Raw genomic sequence first — 20,483 nt, forward strand, 5'->3', positions numbered from 1 at the left:
ATGATTAGTTTGAAAGAACTAATTTTTAAATTAGCAAAAATGAACACTGATCTATAAATAACTGTAAAATATTTAGCTAAACTCGTTGAACTAAACCCTTTAAACTAAAATAAAATGTATAAATATCATATATAAAAATATCTATTCTGGACCACAGATTATTTCATTATAATGATTTTTTAAAACGATGATCTCAATCTTACGTCAATGTCAATGCCAAGATAAAAATATCCAAAAATAAATATCAAAACAAAGATTAAAAATAATTTTAATAACTGTACAGAATCAGGACCGACAAAAGTACGTAGTGATGTAGTAATAATACTCCAAACTGCAATTTGTTTATATCTAAATAGTTTTTTATGTATATCATTCAATGAAACACCTACACATAAGTTTTTTATGTGGTAGTAGGAAAGAGAAATAAACTGCATACGTTTTAGGGATGAGTGCTCCGCCACCTCCGTGTGATTGGCAAACCACCAGAAAACTGGTAAAGGAGCGTGGACAATACCTTCTTGAAACTGGTATGTGGAGCGACTGTAGATTCATTGTCGGTTCTGAACCGAACCAGCAGGTTCTCGAAGGGCATAAACTATTCCTGGCCATGTCGAGCCCCGTTTTTGAAGCCATGTTTTTCGGTGGCATGGCCGAAAAAGACCCCATAGCAATTTTAGATGTCCAACCTGAAGCATTCAAGGCATTATTAGAGTACAATAACAAAAAATTTATATATATGAAGATCTTTGACTGTATTTTTATGTTTTCAGGTATATTTACACGGATAAGATTAATTTAACATCGTTTGATCAGGCTTGTGAATTATGTTATGGAGCAAAGAAATATATGTTACCTAATTTGGTTGAGGAATGTACTACATATTTGTGGTCTGATCTTTACCCAAAAAACGCTTGTAGAGCATATGAATTTGCAAAGTTATTTGAAGAACCACAGCTAATGGCTAAATGTATCAGGGTAAGTACCTTATTGATAATGTTTTTTAGTAATAAGTAGGTAACTTTTATCTTTATTTAGATTATTTGTGATCAAACGCAAGAAGTATTAACTGAACCAAGCTTTGAAGATGTTGAACTCAGCACTGTATTGACCGTTTTTGATCAGGATGAACTGAATATTAACTCAGAATTGGAACTATTTGCAGCAATCAGTCGATACGCTGCAAGACATAATCAAGGAACAGGTGCGAAGGTACCTAGACTAGATGAGGGGTTAGGTAATTTTTTTGTTGTGTCGTATATATGGGTAATGGGAAAAAAACAACTAATACTATGTTTAAGAAATACACTAAAAAATGCTATAAATTAAGAAGATTTCTATAATATTTAGACTTAGGTTTGTATAGGAAAATCAATTAAAGTGTAGTAACAAGTTGTTACACCTTTTTTAGCCCATGCTTCTGGAGATTGTTTCAACAGTCCAGGTCAACCATGCATTCGTGACGCCATTAAAAAAGTCAGATTTCTCACTTTGAGCCCCCAACAATTTGCCGAAAGCCCTGGGAAGTCCACACTATTGTCAGAAACTGAGAAATTTGCGATATTAATGAATATCTGCTCGACGAGTGCAGGCACTCCTATGCCTGACGGTTTCTCCACATCAAGAGTGACACGAAAAAAGACTCCCGACCCATATTATGTAAGTATTTCTTTTTTGATATTGGTATAGTATTGGTCAGTATTGAGCACCAACAGTTGAAATATGGCAAAGACAATAAATATATTGTAACTGATATATTTTTTGTTTTTCTAGCATTCTCCTAGTTTTGTTATGGTAAGTTTGGCTGTATTGATATAGTGTGTGCTCATAACAATACTAATTAAAACCATTTTTGGTCATAAACGACTACTAATCTACTAAGTCTCACACCTCATGTAATATATATTAGTATGCGAATATGTTTAAAATTGTTTTTAAATTTTAAAGAAAATCTGGAAAGGTGCAGTTCTTCCATATATAAATATCATATATTAATCTAAATAATAAAAAGATATGATAGTCGCTTAGGGATGGTAATAATATATCGATATATTTAAAAAATATCGATATGTTTCTCTATCGACAGTAGTGCATTACGATTCTTTTTAGTTAATCGAATTATACGATTCAATTCCTCATATTGAATGAATCGACTCCTACGATTCGTTCATTTGAACTAACCACATGCACAATTTGCCTTTCATAAAAACAAAAATCGTAACTTGGACTACCTACAAAAATCGTAACTTGGCGATAATTTGGTGGGACAATAAGGGACTAGAAAAAGAAACATACAGTTCTTTCATTTGTTTTTCAACGCTTTATGGCACTGGCATAATTGGATTGATTATTTTATCAGTAATATTAAATTAGCAATCCAATTTATATATACTATTTATTAAAGACTTCGGTATACCAAGACTTCTTAATACCAATTTAATATTTTTAATATATTTTAATTCTGATTTAATAATCATATAATAAATAATTCATAATACCCCGTGACTATGACCGAAAAAAATTGCGTCCAGTTGGCTTGGAAATGAACATCGATGACATACACCCTTTGCATACCCCTTTGAATAAGAAGACTAAGGAAGGAGCATATCAAAAATCTTAGGTACACCGCGATGGGCCTCAAATATGGCCGACTTAAATTCCGGTTTATCAGTATCGTTCTAATTTTATTTAAAAAATATAAAACTATGATGTAGGGTAGACGTGGGATAGACTCAATAATTTTTTGTTTTATTTTACGTTGTGAATAAATGTTGGTAGTTATTAAAATTGTTATAAAAATATATAATTCTAATAAAAATAGATAAGTTATAATAAGTATTTATTAACACAAACATCCGATACGCTACTGAAGCAGGTAAGTCAAATTAACGTATCTAAATTCTTTGACATCTAATCTTTGACAAGTAATAAATAAAAGCTAAAAAGCAAGAAAAATATATAATTTAGTTAATTTAAGTGAATTTCATCGGTTTACTACACGTACGTATATTATATAGTCACTTACTAGCGAAAAGTTGTTCCATTATTTCACTCAATTTTTGCCGAGATCTACCGCACGCTACGCAACCAACTATTTTAGAGTCTTTTTCGATAAATCGCGATAGTGTCACTGTTAATTTAAGTTCTGCCACAATTTCCATCTAGATTTACTACCTTTATACAACTATCAGTAGTAGAATAAATAATAAATAACATAAAATAAGCTCCGTAAAGACTGACAAATCCACAAAATTTCAAATCAAATTCAAATGTGTCAAATGAATCGTCAAACAGAACTGTCAAGGATCCCCACCCTAGAGAGCTTTTATGGTGGCTTTTCCGCCCACCATGCATAAATACATGGATCAGTGCCTTCTATTAAAAGATCAGCCTACGGGCGGACTTTTGTTTACTTCATCAGCTGTACATACTTAGATATTGGGTTAGATTCTGTTTCATATTTTGTCGGTTGATTTTTGGTTTTAACTCTTTGATTTTTGGTATTATTTATTATTGTAGTGCAAAAAACTAATTATTTTGGTGTTGAAGTGACATAAACTACTACCAGATATATGGTCACTCTCGGTTTCGCATAAAAAATAGAAATTTTAAAAATTACACGTTGTGCAAGTGATTTAACCTAAAAGTGCCCATACATTTTTTACTTATCGTGATTTTTGTGTGTGTTTTTAAGACTCTAACAATTCATCAATAAAGCTTAAGTGGAGTGTGTTATTGGTGCTATGCCTCATCTTTGTTGTGTTCCTGGTGGAAAGGATAGTTATTATACTAGGCAGCCTAAAGTGTCCGGAAGAGCAAAGAAAAGTGGTACGAGTTATAAATCAAGAGAATTTTATTGAAAATATCTTTAATAAATTTAAAAATAATTTTCTCCCATGATGGTATTAATGAAAACTGGACAATTATGTTTATTTTATTCATATTGTGGAATCTCCACTCCAAGTGTTGCTGGTTTAGCTTCGATAGATTCAAACACGTAAGTAGGTATTATGAACTAGGGAAAAATAAAGAATATGTGTATTAGAGATCATGAAAAAGATTATTATTTTGAGTTCAAATTTTAAAAAAGATTTTTGTAAAGACAAGGCTGATACAGTTTAAAAGAATAATGTGTTTTTGTTTGATAATATATAATGTATGTTAAGCATAACAATATTTGTTCAGTAATTTTTAATGAATAGTATTGATTATTTATAATACCAAATTAATATCAAATATTTAAGTGATGGCTGAATACAATATGAATAAAATAACAATAAAATTGGTATATTTGCATAATACAAAATTAAGTTTTAAGAATAAAGGTGTTACTAAAAATACTAAGAAATCCATATTTCTTTGTAAGAAGTAATTGGTCTTTCTTGTAGTAATTGGTCTAATGTTATGTACATTTTACGTAAGAATTATACCGTATCATGGAAAAAAATCGGCGTCTAGTTGGCTTGGAAATGAACATCGATGACATTCCCTAAATAACTGTACACATAAAATAATTAACTAGAATTTTACAATCTTGGAAAATTTGATATAATTTTGAACCTTGATTCTAAATATTCTAAATTTTTTGATTTTCTTGGAATTTAGGTTCGGGAAAAACGCTGATTGATTTTTTGTTTGGTTTTTCATTATTTTATTTGATTTAAAAAAAACGGTTCGGCTAACATTATAGCCTCCATCAGTGTTGTGTCATATGAAAAAAATAGTGTCGAATATAATCCAAAAATTGCATATAAAATATTCACACCACGCACATAATGTTTACTGCGTACTCCATAGTCAATGTAGATAATTTTAGTGTTAAGAATAATAATTTTAAAAAAATATGTGGTCATCTTTTGATAAGTTTATATTAGTTTATTAATTGCAGTAAACATTATGAGGTGTGAATTATATTGTATATGTAATTTTTGGATTATATTCGACACTATTTTTCTCATATGACACAACACTGTGAAGGCTATAGTTAGCCGAAACGTTTTTTTAAACCAAATAAAAATAATGAAAACCCAAATGAAAACTTAATCAGCGTTTTTCCCGAACCTAAAATCCCAAGAAAATCAAAAATTTTAGAATAATTTAACATATAAAATGCCAGCGATCTTCAGTTCATAGCCATCGCTGACGCCTTTTTAGATAATATTGTATTATTTGTAAATATAATTTTTCGAACATTGATACTTGCAAAATATACATATAAATTTTGTGAATGCAAATAATAATACATCACTATTAGTAGATATTAAATGTTTTTGTTAAATTAGATCGATTTTCAAACCCCAAAATTTAAAATATATTTACATTTTACCCATTATCTTATGTACCTATACATTATTTGTACATTGTAAAACATTTGCTGCATTTGTATGGTTCATAGTTTATTTGCCAAAGTATTTATTACTATAAATAGGTATATATGTTGTAGTTATTAACTGTATATTATGTATATTTCATTTAAACTATATCATTTTTAAAATACAAACCAAAAATCTGAGGAATAATTATGTTTTCCATGTATTCTACAACATATTTATTAATCCGTTATATCTAACTAGCGTGACGTCATAAATCTCGCCCGGAGGCTGATCTTTTAATAGAAGGCACTGCATGGATAGCATTATGCTCCTTCCTTAGTCTTCTTATTCAAAGGCATACCCCATATAATTTTAAAATGACAGCAATCTTCATTTTGTAACCATCGCTGAAGACATTTTTTTTTATCATATATTGATTAAAATCGATATGTAGATATATTAATAAAAATTCCCATCCCTACTAAAAATTTAAATCATTTTTGTTTTTTGTTTTGTTTATTCATCTGTGGATGATGATATGATATATGATGATAGTTCGTCGTCCGTCATAGCCTCACTTTTTCACTCCAGTTCTATTTTTTCGCACTTTAATTTAAATAATATTAAGCCGTACAAAATGCTTCTGAGCACGAATAATTATCACAAATCAGAAATTGAGAGTGAACCGCATAATCTTCTCGTCGATTTCTCGGAGGATTATTTGTTTGACGGTGTAAAAATAAGCCAGAAACCGGTACACGTTGGTCTGCCATATCCTATCGGAAATAACGTTATTTCTGCCACTAATAAAGATCCTTTATCAGATATATTAACCAAGAAAAAAGTATACCTGGAGAAACTTAGAATTGGACGATTGAGAACATCTAGAAATGATGTCGAAGAGTATTCTTCAGGAGGTAGCAATTATGTCACTATGCCACTAGCTTTGCTAGAACTCTACAATTGTAAAGACCCAGATCCCGATTGGGTAAACGACTCAAATGTTTATTATAAAGGTCTTTTAGATATTGTAGAAATCGATGGAAAAATCTATGTAATTTTTTATGTAGTTAGTGATAGAAAAATACTTCTCGTCGATGCAGAGAATCCTTTTGATACATTTTTATTCCCTTTTTCTCCAGAATCTAACGTATACTCTTTGAAGTGTTATACAGGGAAGTCTTCTTTATTACTTATTAAGGAAAAATACAAGGTAACTTTAATTAAAATTACTAGTGTTGAAGAGTTCAGTACTGCTTTCCAGTATGTATCAAATTGTGCTTTTATTGATACAAAAATCAACGAATATAACAATAAACATATTGGCTTTCTAGAAAAACGGAAAATCTATTGTAAGCATGTTAAATCGAAGAAAACAGTTTTCAAGTTAGATCTTTTAGATTTGACGAAAGAATATAAAGAATTTCGATTTTTTAAAAAGGATCAAATAATACTGATGGACAGTTTTACAGTTCAAATCATAAATTACAAGAAAAATTCTGTTCTGATGATGTATGATCCTGAATTGTTAAAATGCAATCCTTTATATAGCTTTAAAGTTCTGAATGAAACTTTGTTTCTTGTATCCCAACATTATGTAATTAAAGTGGATTTAAAAGACTTGGAAAAGAAATCGTTATTTTCTCATACCATGGAAAAAAGTCCTATGCTAGTGGATTTGTTGGAAGATGACACAAATACGTATCTATGTTTAGCAAGTCCTTTTTTAGATGGTAAAATTCTATTTGCTGGTAGATCCTTGTTTAGCCTACCCTATCAAGTTCCCGGAGTAGGTATTACATTACGAGAAACATATCTGAGAAATCCTGACTTACTGTTAATAGATAATTTAAAACAGACAGTCACAACTGCTGTAGTTGGATTAAAACTTTTAAATATAAACGATAGGGTATATATTTACTTTGTTACTTCGCTGGGATGTGTATATCGACAAGAAATAAGTTATGAGTTTAGTAACAATGAAGAACCTTGCAGTATTTTGGCAGCATGGACAAACAAACAGAAAGATTCACATGAACAACCAACATTGTACATTACAAATTTTGCTGATCAAAGCGATATGTTTTTTCTGTTCAACAGACCAGATACGAAAACTGAAAAAAAAGATGACAATGACAGTAAAAATTTAGAGAGGTTTTTGGATAAATTCAATCATGTATACACAAAGAAAAATATTAAAAGTGACTTGGCAAGGGGATTTCTCGATATTTGGGAGGATAGTGATAGTTCCGGTGATGAGAGGGATGATTTGAATAATGAGGCATCGGAAGAACCGTATTATGATAAAGTTAATAGTTGGATGGATAAGATTGGGGGTTTTGATAACTTTCAGCAGCAAGAGGGAGAATTTGAAGAAGATTTTAACCTTTAAGGGTTTATTTTGCATATATTATAACTAGCAGAATAGGACTGGAATGTTTTAGGTAATTTTAAGATGTTTGTGGTTAATGTTCTAATATATTTTTTTATAAAATGTGTTACTGCACATTAATATAATACACACCTTTAATATTTATAAAACTCTTCAGGCAGGACCAGCTCAAATGGACACATCTAGAACGTCCATGATCAAATTCAGTTCGTTGGCATCAGATTCTACAAACGACAGTTCGAAACGGATGATATGCAACCGTACACTGTTGAGGACGACGGAATGCATGAACACTAGTGTGCTCGACTGCGCTGTCACCTTCACGTGCGACAAAAACGTGTGCGTTTTTGGAATACAGGTAAGTAGTGGTGAGCAAATTCAAGACCAAGATTCCCTCAGTCGTTGTCTTGCAGTCTATAGTCTGTCCAACGACAAAATCCTTGACAATGATAGATGTGTCTGTCATTTTAGTTTCAAAGTAGTTTATTTTATTTTACAAAGAAATAAGTTGGTACAATTATTGGAATGCATAGCGGAAAATTAATATATTTAAAATTTGAGTGACAAGTGATTACTACAAAATACCGTATGATCGAATAAAAACGGCGTCAGCGATGGCCATGAAATCGATGACATTTTCCATATTATAATTTTAAATATAAAATGACAGCGATTTTCATTTCATAGCCATCGCTGACGCCGTTTTTATTCGATCATACAGTATTATGAAAAAAACTTGTATAAAAAATGAAAACTCTAATCGAGTTATTTTATTTAAAAAAAATATGGTATGTGTTAATACTAAACAAGCAAGGGGTGTATTTTATACAAAACACCACATCCACATACCAAAAAAAAAATGTGAAAAAGATTTCTTACTTTCAAGCTCAAGCAACTTCCTGCATTGATTATTACATATATCAATATAACTTATGTACAAATAAAAAAAATATTGCAAAGGATTCAATAAAAAATAAAAGACAACATACATAAAACAATATATTTTATTAATAATAACACTAACTGAATTTTATACCTTAAGTTGGTTAATTAAGTTTAATCTTTTTTTTAACCAGTATCTTTTGAGATAATCTCTCTGCAGTACTAAAATTTATTGTTTACCTATCCTGTAATGTTATTTTATAGATACTTCCAGTTTTGGTGCCCTATATGAGATGGTATAGAAACTTTATTTGTGGCTAATACAATTCTCTGGCCGTAGTCTCCGACAATTACGTTTATTTTTCATGGAATCTCTACTATAAATTTTAATGCATTTCGAACATGAAAAATGTCTCTCAACCCAAGTACTTGTCAATGGTGTAGTAACAATCAAAACAAACAATTTGAAAGCCTCTGGAAATATATTTCCAGGATTATTCTCCTTAAATTATTATTTTATAATCGAAATTATCATATCTATTATTAATACCTACAATTTATTCATTAATTTATGTTGGTCAATAACATTTTTTGTTTGTTAAATCAATATTAAATGCGTTGGAAATGTATCAATATAACAAGTTTGTTAATCAGATATTAAATGCGTTCACTGAACCAAAAGTCGACATAAATACAATGAAAACGTTCATTAATGTAATGAATTAAATCATTAATTTTGAGCCGATGAACGATTTCATTGGCAGAATGAAAAGTAATTCATTAACTCTATGAACTTTAAGTTCATTAAATCAGTAAACAGTGTTCATTAATTTGAAGAACACATTCATTGGTACAATGAACAGATTTCATTAATACAATGAAATAATTTCATAAACTATTTAGTTATACATTTAAAAGTGGACACTATTAGTAACTCTTGTTACACCGTATAATCGATTATGAAGATCGCTGTCATTGATATGAAATGTCATTGATAGTCATTTCCCAGCCAACTCCCTGAAATAATTCTACTATAAATAGATTTCCATTTGAACAAGCCCTTAGCTACAAAGGTAACAAAATTACTAATAGTGCCGACTTACTTACGAGCACAGTAAATTTTTCCATTAGGAATTATTAATAAAAAACAAGTGCAATAACCTAATAATATTTTATTAAACTCGATATAGCATATACAAATTAAAAATTAAAAAAATCGAATCGACGAAGAGAATAGTAATGTTATTATTAAATTTAGGGTAAATTATAATAAGAAAATTAATTTCGAAGAGAATAGTAATGTTATTATTATATTTAGGGTAAATTATAATAAGAAAATTAATTTACCAGTCGATATCCTGAGGGATTTCTATAAAAAGACCATTTCTTCATTATATTAGCTGTATCCTTAGACTTGATAACGTCTAGACGAATTTGTAACAGGCTTTCCAAGTCGCATCAAGTGGACCCGATGTTAAATTGTCGAATTTGAGGGCTTGAAGGCAGGTCTCAACATCTTCTTCCGGTTCTAAAAGACGTATATCAAAATAATTAAAATGCCTAATATTAAAAGAACATTCGAATTTAGCATAATCAGTTCCATGCCTCTACTTGTTACTATGTTTTTCTTCTTTTTGTTTTTATCTTCTGAAACATATTTGGAAACCGCTGTTTTAATGAATACCCACACCAAAGATCTCACACAGCGGAATTTGATTTGACAACACAACAAATTAACTACAATACGATAGGACTTTTATTTAGAATATTTAAAATATTGAAGAGAACACTTACCGTTCTAATGAAACTAAAGCCTCACTGAATAACTCAACCACACAGACGTTATTAAAGTGCCAAAGTAACGGATCAACATGGCGGACATTTAAGCCCTAATATTTTATTCATGATATTAATAACCGCATTAATATAATGTAGTGTGTTCGTTGTATTAATAACATTGTTCATTGTCACAATGTACAACTCATTAATCAATGATTTTGTACATTAATATAATGAATATGTGTTTATTAAAGTTGCAGCACTAAAATAATGAAAGCGTTCATTGGGACAATGAACGCGTTCATTACATTAATGAAAATCTTACATTAATTTAATAACCAGATTTTCATTATATTGATGAAATTAGATTCATAGTATTAATAAATCGGACATCGATCTATGATTAACAAATCATTATATTAATGAAAAAAATCATTGTCCCAATGAAACAACAGTTAATAATCAATGTTCATTAATATTATGAACAATATTTTTTTCTGTGTTGGAAATTTTTTGTAGGATTTTTTAAATTTCGGATTTATTAGGATAAATAAAAATAATTGGTACATACCAGTACCTATCTGCAAACCTTATTTTTTCTAAATGTATAACAATGTTATCTCAGATTTCATAAAATAACATTTATTAACATCTCGAATTGAATTAGCACACTGAGACTTTTCTGTAATATATGTTGTATCGTCTTCTTGCACCGAATAACGCGCTCTTTTCGGATTCTTTTATTTCTGTGGCGTGTTCTGAAAAATACAACCGGTTATATCATTTTTAATAACGTTTCCAATTTGTTTTAAACGGTTTTTTTTTTGAATTTTCATATAAAAGTTTTAAATGAATCATATGAAATACCCTCTAAACGAAATGTGATATTTCCCCTTATAAAATATCCGGAATATCCCCTTAACTACTAAGCCTACCGAGCCTCCACGACTTCATGCGGAGGCGACCGGAGATTTCGCCTAAGCCCTGCCTTAATACGATACAACTCCGACTTACGTCGCGTCGCTACCGCTCGATGAGTTAGACAGAGACAGAAGACTGCCGTATGTCGTGCATCGACTCTGATAGTAGGCGATGTAGAAATCGCCGAACTATGGCGTTTGTTCCAACGGTCAAAATTATTTTTTTTAGGTTTCTAACGCAGCGGACGCCAGCGGTAGTGAATATTTTAATATACAAGACGACAAATATTAAAATAATATTGATTATTATAACACACTTCCGTGTATTAACAGTATTTTTATGTATTGGCAACATTAATAGTAAATAATGTAAGGTAATAAACCGCTTAAATTTAACCAAAATTTTAGGGTAGGCGCCGCCTACCTTGCCTACCCTGACGAGCCGCCACTGGATCATATACTAGCTAGAAATTCATTAATGAAAAGAACAATTAAAAATATGATTAAAAAGATACTATTAAATAAAAAATCGTTACAGGTCCCTGCTCAGATTCATATGATGGACGAAGAACGGCAAATGCAGACGGTTTATCCAGAACTTCTCTACGCTCATCTTCTGGACGCCGAAGGAAGTCGTCTAACCTACACCCACTTCACCAGTCGAGTGAACTACACCTCCCTCATTGAAATTTCTTTTAATAGACCAGTGTATATTCAAAGGAATAAGGTAAGGAACCATTATGTAGGATTAAAACAGTACAGTTTGTTTTTCAATCTTTGACAGGTGTTTACGTATTTCCTGAATTGTTAATGCTCTAAGATGATGCCTGTCTTTTTTTCTATTCGTGCATAATAGACAAGGAGACACGATTTTTTTCATAATTATCGTGATCAATATATAGTTCATATAGGCTTGGTGCATTCTCCGCCGGTGCTGCCACCGCCCGAGAATATCGTAAATAACGAACACATACAAATACATGGGTTTAAATGGCGAGTAAACGAAAAAATTAGTATACAGGGTGTCCCAGAAATGAGTGCAGATTTTAAGGGGTGGTAGATCTGGTCAAAATAAACATATTTTCTCTTTACCATTTTTAAAATAAATTGAAAATAACCGAGTTATTTAACTTATTCCAAACCAAACCGCCGGCAGATATCGCCAACTACAGTCTGACAAACGGATCTGAAACAACGGGGCAACGGTAAGGGGATCGCAATTTTGTGAAATCATGACCGATTTCATTCATAAAATATCCAAAAGCGTGCGGTGTTTCATAAAAATATATCAGGAATTTTTATAATATTTTCCAGTAAAGTTTATAATATTATTTTACTTTAAATGTACCTACATTTTGTTTAGTCATTTGCCAAATATAGTAATATTTGTTAAAACGTGTGTACTAATTACAACAAGCAGAAATCAAGTTAAAAGCATAAAACACAATATAATACACCGCCACTGGATTTTTCAGTAGTAGTGGCTGTTTCTACTATTCCTAGAGAGGGGCATAAAGTTGGCGGTAATGGCGGCAAGACGTGCGAGAATCTCGACCAATCAGATTGGTTGAATCCGTGATGCCATGATGAATTTTGTAAGCGTTGCCAGCTTGCCCTAAGCGGACGTTATTTTTAGGAAATACTTTACCTTTTATAATAGGCAGAATGAAGGAGATCAGTTAATTAGATAAATATACATTAATACAATAAGAACAACGTCAAAATATTAGCATATATATAATTATGTATGCTGAAATGAACTAAAATATATTCAATTTATAGGTAATATTGAACCGTCGGCCAAGAGAGCGGCGCATCACTGGTAACTGCTCCTTTGTCGCGCCGCCGTGTCGATCTTGCGTCATGCGAGGTTGCCGTAGTTTCAACAATTTCAAATTCAACACACTCGAAGCAATCAAATTCTTATTAAATTTTAAAAATAAAACAGAAAAACATGAAAGGAAACAAACAAAACACAAATGAATTGGTTATTGATAAGATCACAAAAAAGAAATTTCTAAAATGTTTATCGTAATTCAGAATTCAATACATCGAAAACAGCCCGACGAATAATCAATTCATTTTTGTTTTGTTTATTTCCTTTCATGTTTCTCTGTTTTATTTTTAAAATTTAATACGAATTTGATTGCTTCGAATGTCTTGAATTTGAAATTGTAACTACGACAACGTTGCTTAACATCGTCGTCTGACGCAAGCCCGCCACGACGGCGCGGCGACTCAAACTCAAAGGACCAGTTCACACGTGGCAGTTCTTGGCTGACGGTTAGGCTGTCGATGGAATTGTCGAAATACATCGAAAAAATAGCGAAAAAACAAAATACGTTGTCAATAATTGTTGAGTGAAACATGTATTTTCTTAGATTGAAAGTAGTTCGTAAAGTGGCGATAAGAGACAATAATTCTCAACATTTATTCATTCAGAAAGGTATTCAAAGTAATGTGCGCTTTTCAAGGTGTTTTGTAAAACGGTGGTTCAAATAAAACAGAGAAACATGAAAGAAAACAAACAAATTAAAAATGAATTGATTATTCGTTGGGCTGTTTTCTAAATTTCTTGAATTGAATTCTAAATTACGATAAACATTTTAGGAATTTCTTTTTGTGACCTGATTGTGAATAATATGAATCATTTTATTAAATTTATTCCAAAATAAAGTTATTTTGCAGCATAACAAAGATTTTCGTAAACGTCATAAACGTAATGTTTTAGTTAATTTTCGGTGGTTTTTGTTAACTTTTCATTGAAAGGGTAAGTACTAAAAATAATTAATGTGTTTTTTTTTCTATAATTATTAATAATGAGCACTGATAAAAGATTAAATTTAACATTCCTAATTTTTTGAGTAGAAATTTGTCTATGAATTTATAAATGTAGAACTATGTTCCGCCGAACTATGTAGAATGTGTATAACATAGGAGGTTGCAACACTGCAAGGTTTAGATTACACCGTAGGGAAATCTCAGGTGAATAAACAAGTGGCACTAAAAAGTTTTTTCAAATTTCCCGGAAAATATCAAGAAAAATTTTAAATTTTCAACATTTTTTTTTTCACAAAAAAAAACCCATAGGCGTGTTTCTGGGGTTGAACTATACTACCAGTTAAAATATTTGCACTTATTTCTGGGACACCCTGTATAATTATTCTAAAAGTGTTGGAAAGTATAATTTGTGGAAATTCTAAACAAAAAAAATAAAAAGGTAAATATTTTGATATCTTCAGAAGGTCTAACTTGCATTATAATTTATTATTCCAGTTAAAAAAAATTTTTAGATGAGTTCAACTACGGTAGCGAGTATAGTTATAATTACCGGTTTTGCTAGTGGGGCATAATTGGAGTTATTTCGGCTATAACGAAATATTTTAAAGGTACATAATTATAATTTTAGAAGATGTTCATAAAACATTTAATCAAGTTGATTAAAAAAGTATACCATTAATATTGCAAATTATATTTCATTCTCTCAGTATATGTCTATTTAATTTTTTGATTATGTAACGAGCACTTTGTTTATTTACTTGTTTCGTCGAACTGCTTGAATCCATTTTTGCTATTGACTATTGATCAAATCGGTGTAAGAAATTATGAAGTTATAAAATGTTGTTTCGGGAGAGTTGAATATCCGGGAAAGTTGAGTTATTGAATGTTATTGCACCCAACAACGCCCTTATTACGCTCTCCTTTACGCGAACATTTTTTTAGGCAATTTTATTGACATTTGAAATTGTCACAACACAAGACGCCTAGTTCGAATTCTTTTTCACTTATTTTTTACTACCCGAAACAGCGTTACATCGCACAAACCTCGTACCTGAGTGTTTTATAGTCTCAATAACTGCACTAGCTGAAATACCTAAATATTTCCCCCCAGACAAAACCCCGATTTCAATATTATTTTAATGCGATCGACATAACGGCGCGGCGGCATGAACTATACAGGGTGGCGCACCTCATTCGCCTCGGTTGATTATACGAAAACGGAAAGAGGTAGAAACATAATTTTTTATGGGTATATGTAAAGAGGCAATGTGCATAATTTAAAATTATTTTCAAATGTACAGGGTGCGTCAGAACTAAGATCCATAGCAAAGCTATATTTTTTCTTATGGAACATCCGGTATTTTATTTTAGTTTTGGATTCTTGGACATAAAATAAGGCATTTATTATAAGGGTTTAATATGTTTAAAAGCTTTGGTTTTTGAGATATTTAAATATGCATGCTATAATAAAAAAAATTTCAACACCCTGTACATTGCTTTTCAGAGTGAACTCTAGTGCTGACTTTAAAGCCAGGGAAATAAACTTTACTAAAAAAATGTATTGCTTCCTTAAATGTATATAGGGGTATCAAAAATTTCTGGTCTATTTTAAATATTTATTTTACAAAAAAACTTCGTTATTTCAAATGCAACACCTTGTATTTTTTTAAATAAATCGAAGCAGATTTAAATGCTCTTTTAAACTATATTAGGGTTTCCTATACCTATCTAGCTCAGATTTTGAATAAAAAGCGATTTTTCAATAAAATGGCAATCAAGATGGCTGTTATCGCTATGGAAATTTGCTAGTGACAGTTAGTAGCTATTTTCAAAATCGACATTGTAGAATGTAGAATGTTTAAGAGGGGAGTTAATCACTGCGACCTTATAGATCTATTGTGTGTTCCCCTTTCTTGAGTTATAACGAGTTATAACTCATCATACAGTCTCAGGGCTTTAAGAAAAGCCAGTATCTGAGACGGCTCCACAGAGGCCAGCTCTCCATCCTCGACATCAGACGTGCCAAGGTTCATGGCACGAATGGTCGTCGTCTCGGCGCACAGTGATAAGGTGTTCTGGTGTTTCCCCATTTTCCCCACAAAATCTGCATTCGCCGTTGTTTCTCAGTTTCAGCCTACTGAGGTGTTCGTTGAGGAGACAGTGTCCTGTTAGAAACCCCCGTGACAATCCGAAGATTGTTTTACTTAAATCAAGGAAAACCTTTGATTTTTCTCGGTCATAAGTTCTAAGGAACTTTTTCGAGTGTCTTAGACCGTTGGAGGACACCCATTCCAAGTTGCGGTTGGAGTCTTCCAGATTCTTCAGTTCCGCTTTCAGCTGGTTTCCGCTTGGAAAACAGAACGCTTCTGTTCCAGTTAGTGGAGTGTTCACTCCTTTCCTAGCTAGATCATTTGCTTTTTCATTGCCTTCTATCCCTTGGTGAGCAGGCACCCAGAGTAGGAGGACTTTATTTTCTTTGCCCAACTTGTTGAGCTTCTCTAGGCATTCTTTGACCAACTTTGAATTGATGGTTACTGAGTTGATCGCGTTTAGTGCTGCATGACTATCGAATTGGATGGCAATTTCCTGTTTTCGATAGTTTCTATCTAAGATAAATTGTACACATCTTTCGATAGCGCAAATTTCTGCCTGAAGGATACTGGGGTAGGTGCCCATTGATTCGGAGTATTTGGTTTTCGGCCCAAATACTCCTATCCCTGTCCCTGCTTTGGTTTTGGAAGCATCAGTATACCACGTTATGTTATGGTCTTTTATATGCTGAGTAAGCGTTTCTTCCTTCCCAATCCTTTTTATTACTCAATACTACAGTGAGGTGTTTCTCAAAGTTGTAAATTCTTGGTATGTCATCCACTGGGAGTTGGAGAAGTGGAATTTTCTTTTTGAGGGTTTTCCAAGCCCCTGACCTAAAAATTCTCCCAGTACTATTTCCGTCTATGACCATTCTAATCATTATCGCATTGGCATAACTACCGACGACAATGTGCAGTGGTGTTAGGTCTAAAGTGACCTCCATTGCTGCTGTTGGACATGTTCTCATGGCACCTGTGATGCAGATACATGCCAGTCTCTGTACTTTGCACAGGTTTTGCCTTGCTGTACGTTGCTCTAGTTTTGTATACCAAGCAACTGCTCCGTATGTAATCATGGGTCTTACTATCATGGTATACATCCAGCGCAAAATTTTTGGGGCTCAGCCCCACCTATTCCCCGCCAGTCTTCTGCATATCATGAGAGCCTTTGTGGCTTTGCTGGTAATGTTCTTAATATGCCTGTTCCAGAGAAGTTTACTATCCAGGGTTATTCCCAGATATTTCACTTCCTGTGATGGCAGTATTTCCTTTCCATCTAGATGGATTCTTTTCAAGTTTTTCAAACTTCGCTTTCTGGTGAATGGCACTACTGCGGTTTTATCTGAGTTAATACTCAGCCCGACAGTCCTGCACCATCTCTCAGCGATGCGGAATCCTCTTTGGATAATATCACACAGAAAATCGACATTAGTTTATGGACTTTATTTAAATTTTTAACAGTTTACTTTTATTTAATTTACCTAGAATAGTTTAATAAATAAGTATTTATTATTTTAGCAAAAAAAATAAAGAATAGTTCTTTTTGATTTATATTACGATGACTTGTAGATATATTGGATTTTCAATAAAAGAACCAATTAAGGCAAATTCATTTTCTACACTTCCAACGACAGGTTTCTGCCTAATATTCATAAACCACACTACCAGCTGTGCGAAATAGGAAAAGTTGTTTTTCAAAGGAACGCTTGTCAAAAAAAAATCCTATTTGGATATATTTGAGGATAAACCCTTCAGGCTAACAAGCAATTGTCCTGACAAAATATCACTATTAACATATAAACCGTCCCTTCCGTCAGCAGATACTGCTTCATTTTTCTTGATAAAATAATAAATACTTACTTAATAACTTTATTGTAGATAAATTAAATAAAAATAACCTGTTATAAATTTAAATAAAGTCCATAAACTGATGTCGATTTTGAAAATAGCTACTAAGTGTCACTAGAAAATTGCCATGGCGACACCAGCCATCTTGATTACAATTTTATTGAAAAATCGCTTTTTATTCAAAATCTGAGCCAAATAGGTATAGGAAACCCTAATATAGTTTGAAAGAGCATTTAAATCTACTTCGACTTATTTAAAAAAATACAGAGTGTTGCATTTGAAATAACGAAGTTTTTATGTAAAATAAATATTTAAAATAGACTAACAATTTTTGATACCCCTGTATACATTTAAGGAAACAATCAAGTTTATTTCTCTGGCTTGAAAGTCAGCACAAGAATTAATTCTGAAAAGTAATGTACGAGGTGTTGACAAATTTTTTTATTTTAGCATGCATATTGAAATATCTTTAAATATCTCAAAAACCAAAGCTTTTAAACATATTAAACCATTATAATAAATGCCTTATTTTATGCCCAAGAATCCAAAAATGAAATAAAATACCGGGTGTTCCATAAGAAAAAATAACCAGTTTTCAAACAACATTCTGGCTTTTTGGTATGGATCTTAGTTCTGACGCACCCTGTACATTTGAAAATAATTTTAAATTATGCACATTGTCTTCCCACATGTACCCATAAAATATTTTGTTTCTACATCTTTCCGTTTTCGTATAATCAACCGAGGCGAATGAGGTGCGCCACCCTGTATATTGATATTTTCTGATTTCTGCCGTAGAGAGCGCTACGGTCAGAATAATTTGTTGAAATCAACTGAAATGCACCAGGCCTATAGCGACCTTAAATAAGTTTCTCCATTATCCCCAGGTATATAAGGTAGGCGTGGTTCTGAACAAAGTGGGCTGGTACCCCATCGGCAGCTACCCCAACCAGTCCACCTGTAACGGCGTCACGTTCACCTTCTCCCAAGGTCAAGGGGGCGAAGGTGGGGGAGTGCGCGACGGTCTAATACGGTCCATCATCTTCTCCATGCCCCCGACTAACAATACCATCAATACCAACCCCGGTATTTCCGGTATTCCGGGCGATCACAACATGCAGCCGAGCATCATTTAATATTTGGAGGACTATTGAACGTCACGGACGGAAGTTTGAAGGAATAAAAAGACGTTTTTGATTATTATTTCGGCATAAGGAAATATCTTTTTCTTGAAAATATTTTTTTGTCTCGTATTTTTATTATTTTGACAAGGTGAACCAAAAAGTTCGGAACAAATGGGTAATTGTTTTATTGATCAGTTGAAAGAAGTCCCTAGATAATATAGAGTAGAGATGAGCGATACCGTGATTGGGTCTTGTGACGAACAGGTCCCCACGATTAAGAGCTTTTATTTACAACCACATATGTAATACTGATATTAGATACTGACTTTTAAAAAAATTGAAAGTGTCAAATTATCTACATTTCTTCCCTCTTCCATTAAGTAGCCCGCTAGACGGCTATTCCAGCACTGCTTGATATACTTTACTAATGTTGTTCGTTTCTTGTTTATCATTTACCGCGTTGGTGTTTTTTTTTCGATGGTTATGGATTCTAACAGTTCCCTTTTTTTTTGTATTAAACTCAGACTTAATAATTTTTACCCCTTCAAAACACCAACGCGGTAAATGATAAACAAAAAACGAACAACATTAGTAAAGTATATCAAGCAGTGCTGGAATAGCCGTCTAGCGGGCTACTTAAAAATTAATTTCAATAATGTACCTGTATTATATGTTGTCTGTGTGTGCACGTTTGACTTTTAAAATTAGGATTAAGTTATAACAAAAAATAACAAATCTACGTTCAGGGTAAGTCATTATTGTTGTATTTTTGTATTCTAACATTATTTTGATATGTCAGTCTTTTCCCTTAATTCTAGCATTGTCTGTATCATGCTGTACGTAGCCCAAAGAGTAGATGGCTTTTTCTGCCTTGCCATGTCGCTAAAATATCCCATCAAGACTGTCTCCGAAGCAATATTCTTAGCATTTCATTCGGCACACCATTTTTCGTATACTTTCAATGCTATTTCATATCGCCCCCTACTTTTCTCTGGAAGTAAACTGGCTTCTGCTCTTTTTGCAGCTTCTGTAAGTTCTGGTGGAGTACCAGTATTAAAGTAGTCTTCATTATCAGAACTTTCCGACAACAGTCTGGCTTTCTATGTTATATAAATTCGAAAAAGCGAACGAGAAATTCCAAACTGTCACTTAGTTGTTTGTTTTGCTGTTGAAGGTTTGCGCCATAACAACCACTGGTACCGGTAACTATAGATATGGAAATGCCAAAACAGAAAACGACAAATTTTCGCATATTTATTTTTTTTTTCAAAATAAAATGCTGTCCCTATTTTTTAATTAATGATGTGGTTGTAAATAAATGTAAATGAAAATTTAATTTCTAGCACACAACCAGAGGA

The 20,483-nt window shown here is 32.3% G+C and overlaps 1 protein-coding gene across 4 annotated transcripts; it reads left to right on the forward strand.

Annotated features, from left to right (window-relative positions):
* The first annotated feature begins 204 nt into the window (after nucleotides 1–204).
* LOC115891730 (BTB/POZ domain-containing protein 6-B-like) lies at nucleotides 205–20,010 on the forward strand. Of its 4 annotated transcripts, none has more exons than XM_030912271.1 (9): nucleotides 205–300; nucleotides 444–711; nucleotides 771–975; nucleotides 1,036–1,234; nucleotides 1,409–1,656; nucleotides 1,771–1,791; nucleotides 7,859–8,059; nucleotides 11,821–12,009; nucleotides 18,889–20,010. In XM_030912271.1, the coding sequence occupies exons 2-9, from the start codon at nucleotides 446–448 to the stop codon at nucleotides 19,135–19,137; spliced, it is 1,578 nt and encodes a 525-aa protein (XP_030768131.1). In that variant the 5' UTR covers nucleotides 205–300; nucleotides 444–445; the 3' UTR covers nucleotides 19,138–20,010. The 4 variants fall into 4 exon arrangements, with proteins under 4 accessions (XP_030768131.1, XP_030768133.1, XP_030768132.1 ...); XM_030912273.1 differs by having other exon boundaries at nucleotides 1,036–1,201; XM_030912272.1 differs by lacking the exon at nucleotides 1,771–1,791.
* Nucleotides 20,011–20,483: the final 473 nt, after the last annotated feature.

Source organism: Sitophilus oryzae, unplaced genomic scaffold (assembly GCF_002938485.1).
Source record: "Sitophilus oryzae breed Bouriz unplaced genomic scaffold, Soryzae_2.0 scaffold_1191_pilon_pilon, whole genome shotgun sequence".
Taxonomy (NCBI): Eukaryota; Metazoa; Arthropoda; class Insecta; order Coleoptera; family Curculionidae; genus Sitophilus; species Sitophilus oryzae.

Coding starts and splice junctions, on each gene's coding strand:
- LOC115891730 (XM_030912271.1), top strand. CDS start 446: ATGAGTGCTCCGCCACCTCCGTGTGATTGGCAAACCACCAGAAAACTG. Junction 976..1,035: donor TAATGGCTAAATGTATCAGG/GTAAGTACCTTA, acceptor ATCTTTATTTAG/ATTATTTGTGATCAAACGCA. Junction 1,792..7,858: donor ATTCTCCTAGTTTTGTTATG/GTAAGTTTGGCT, acceptor AAAACTCTTCAG/GCAGGACCAGCTCAAATGGA.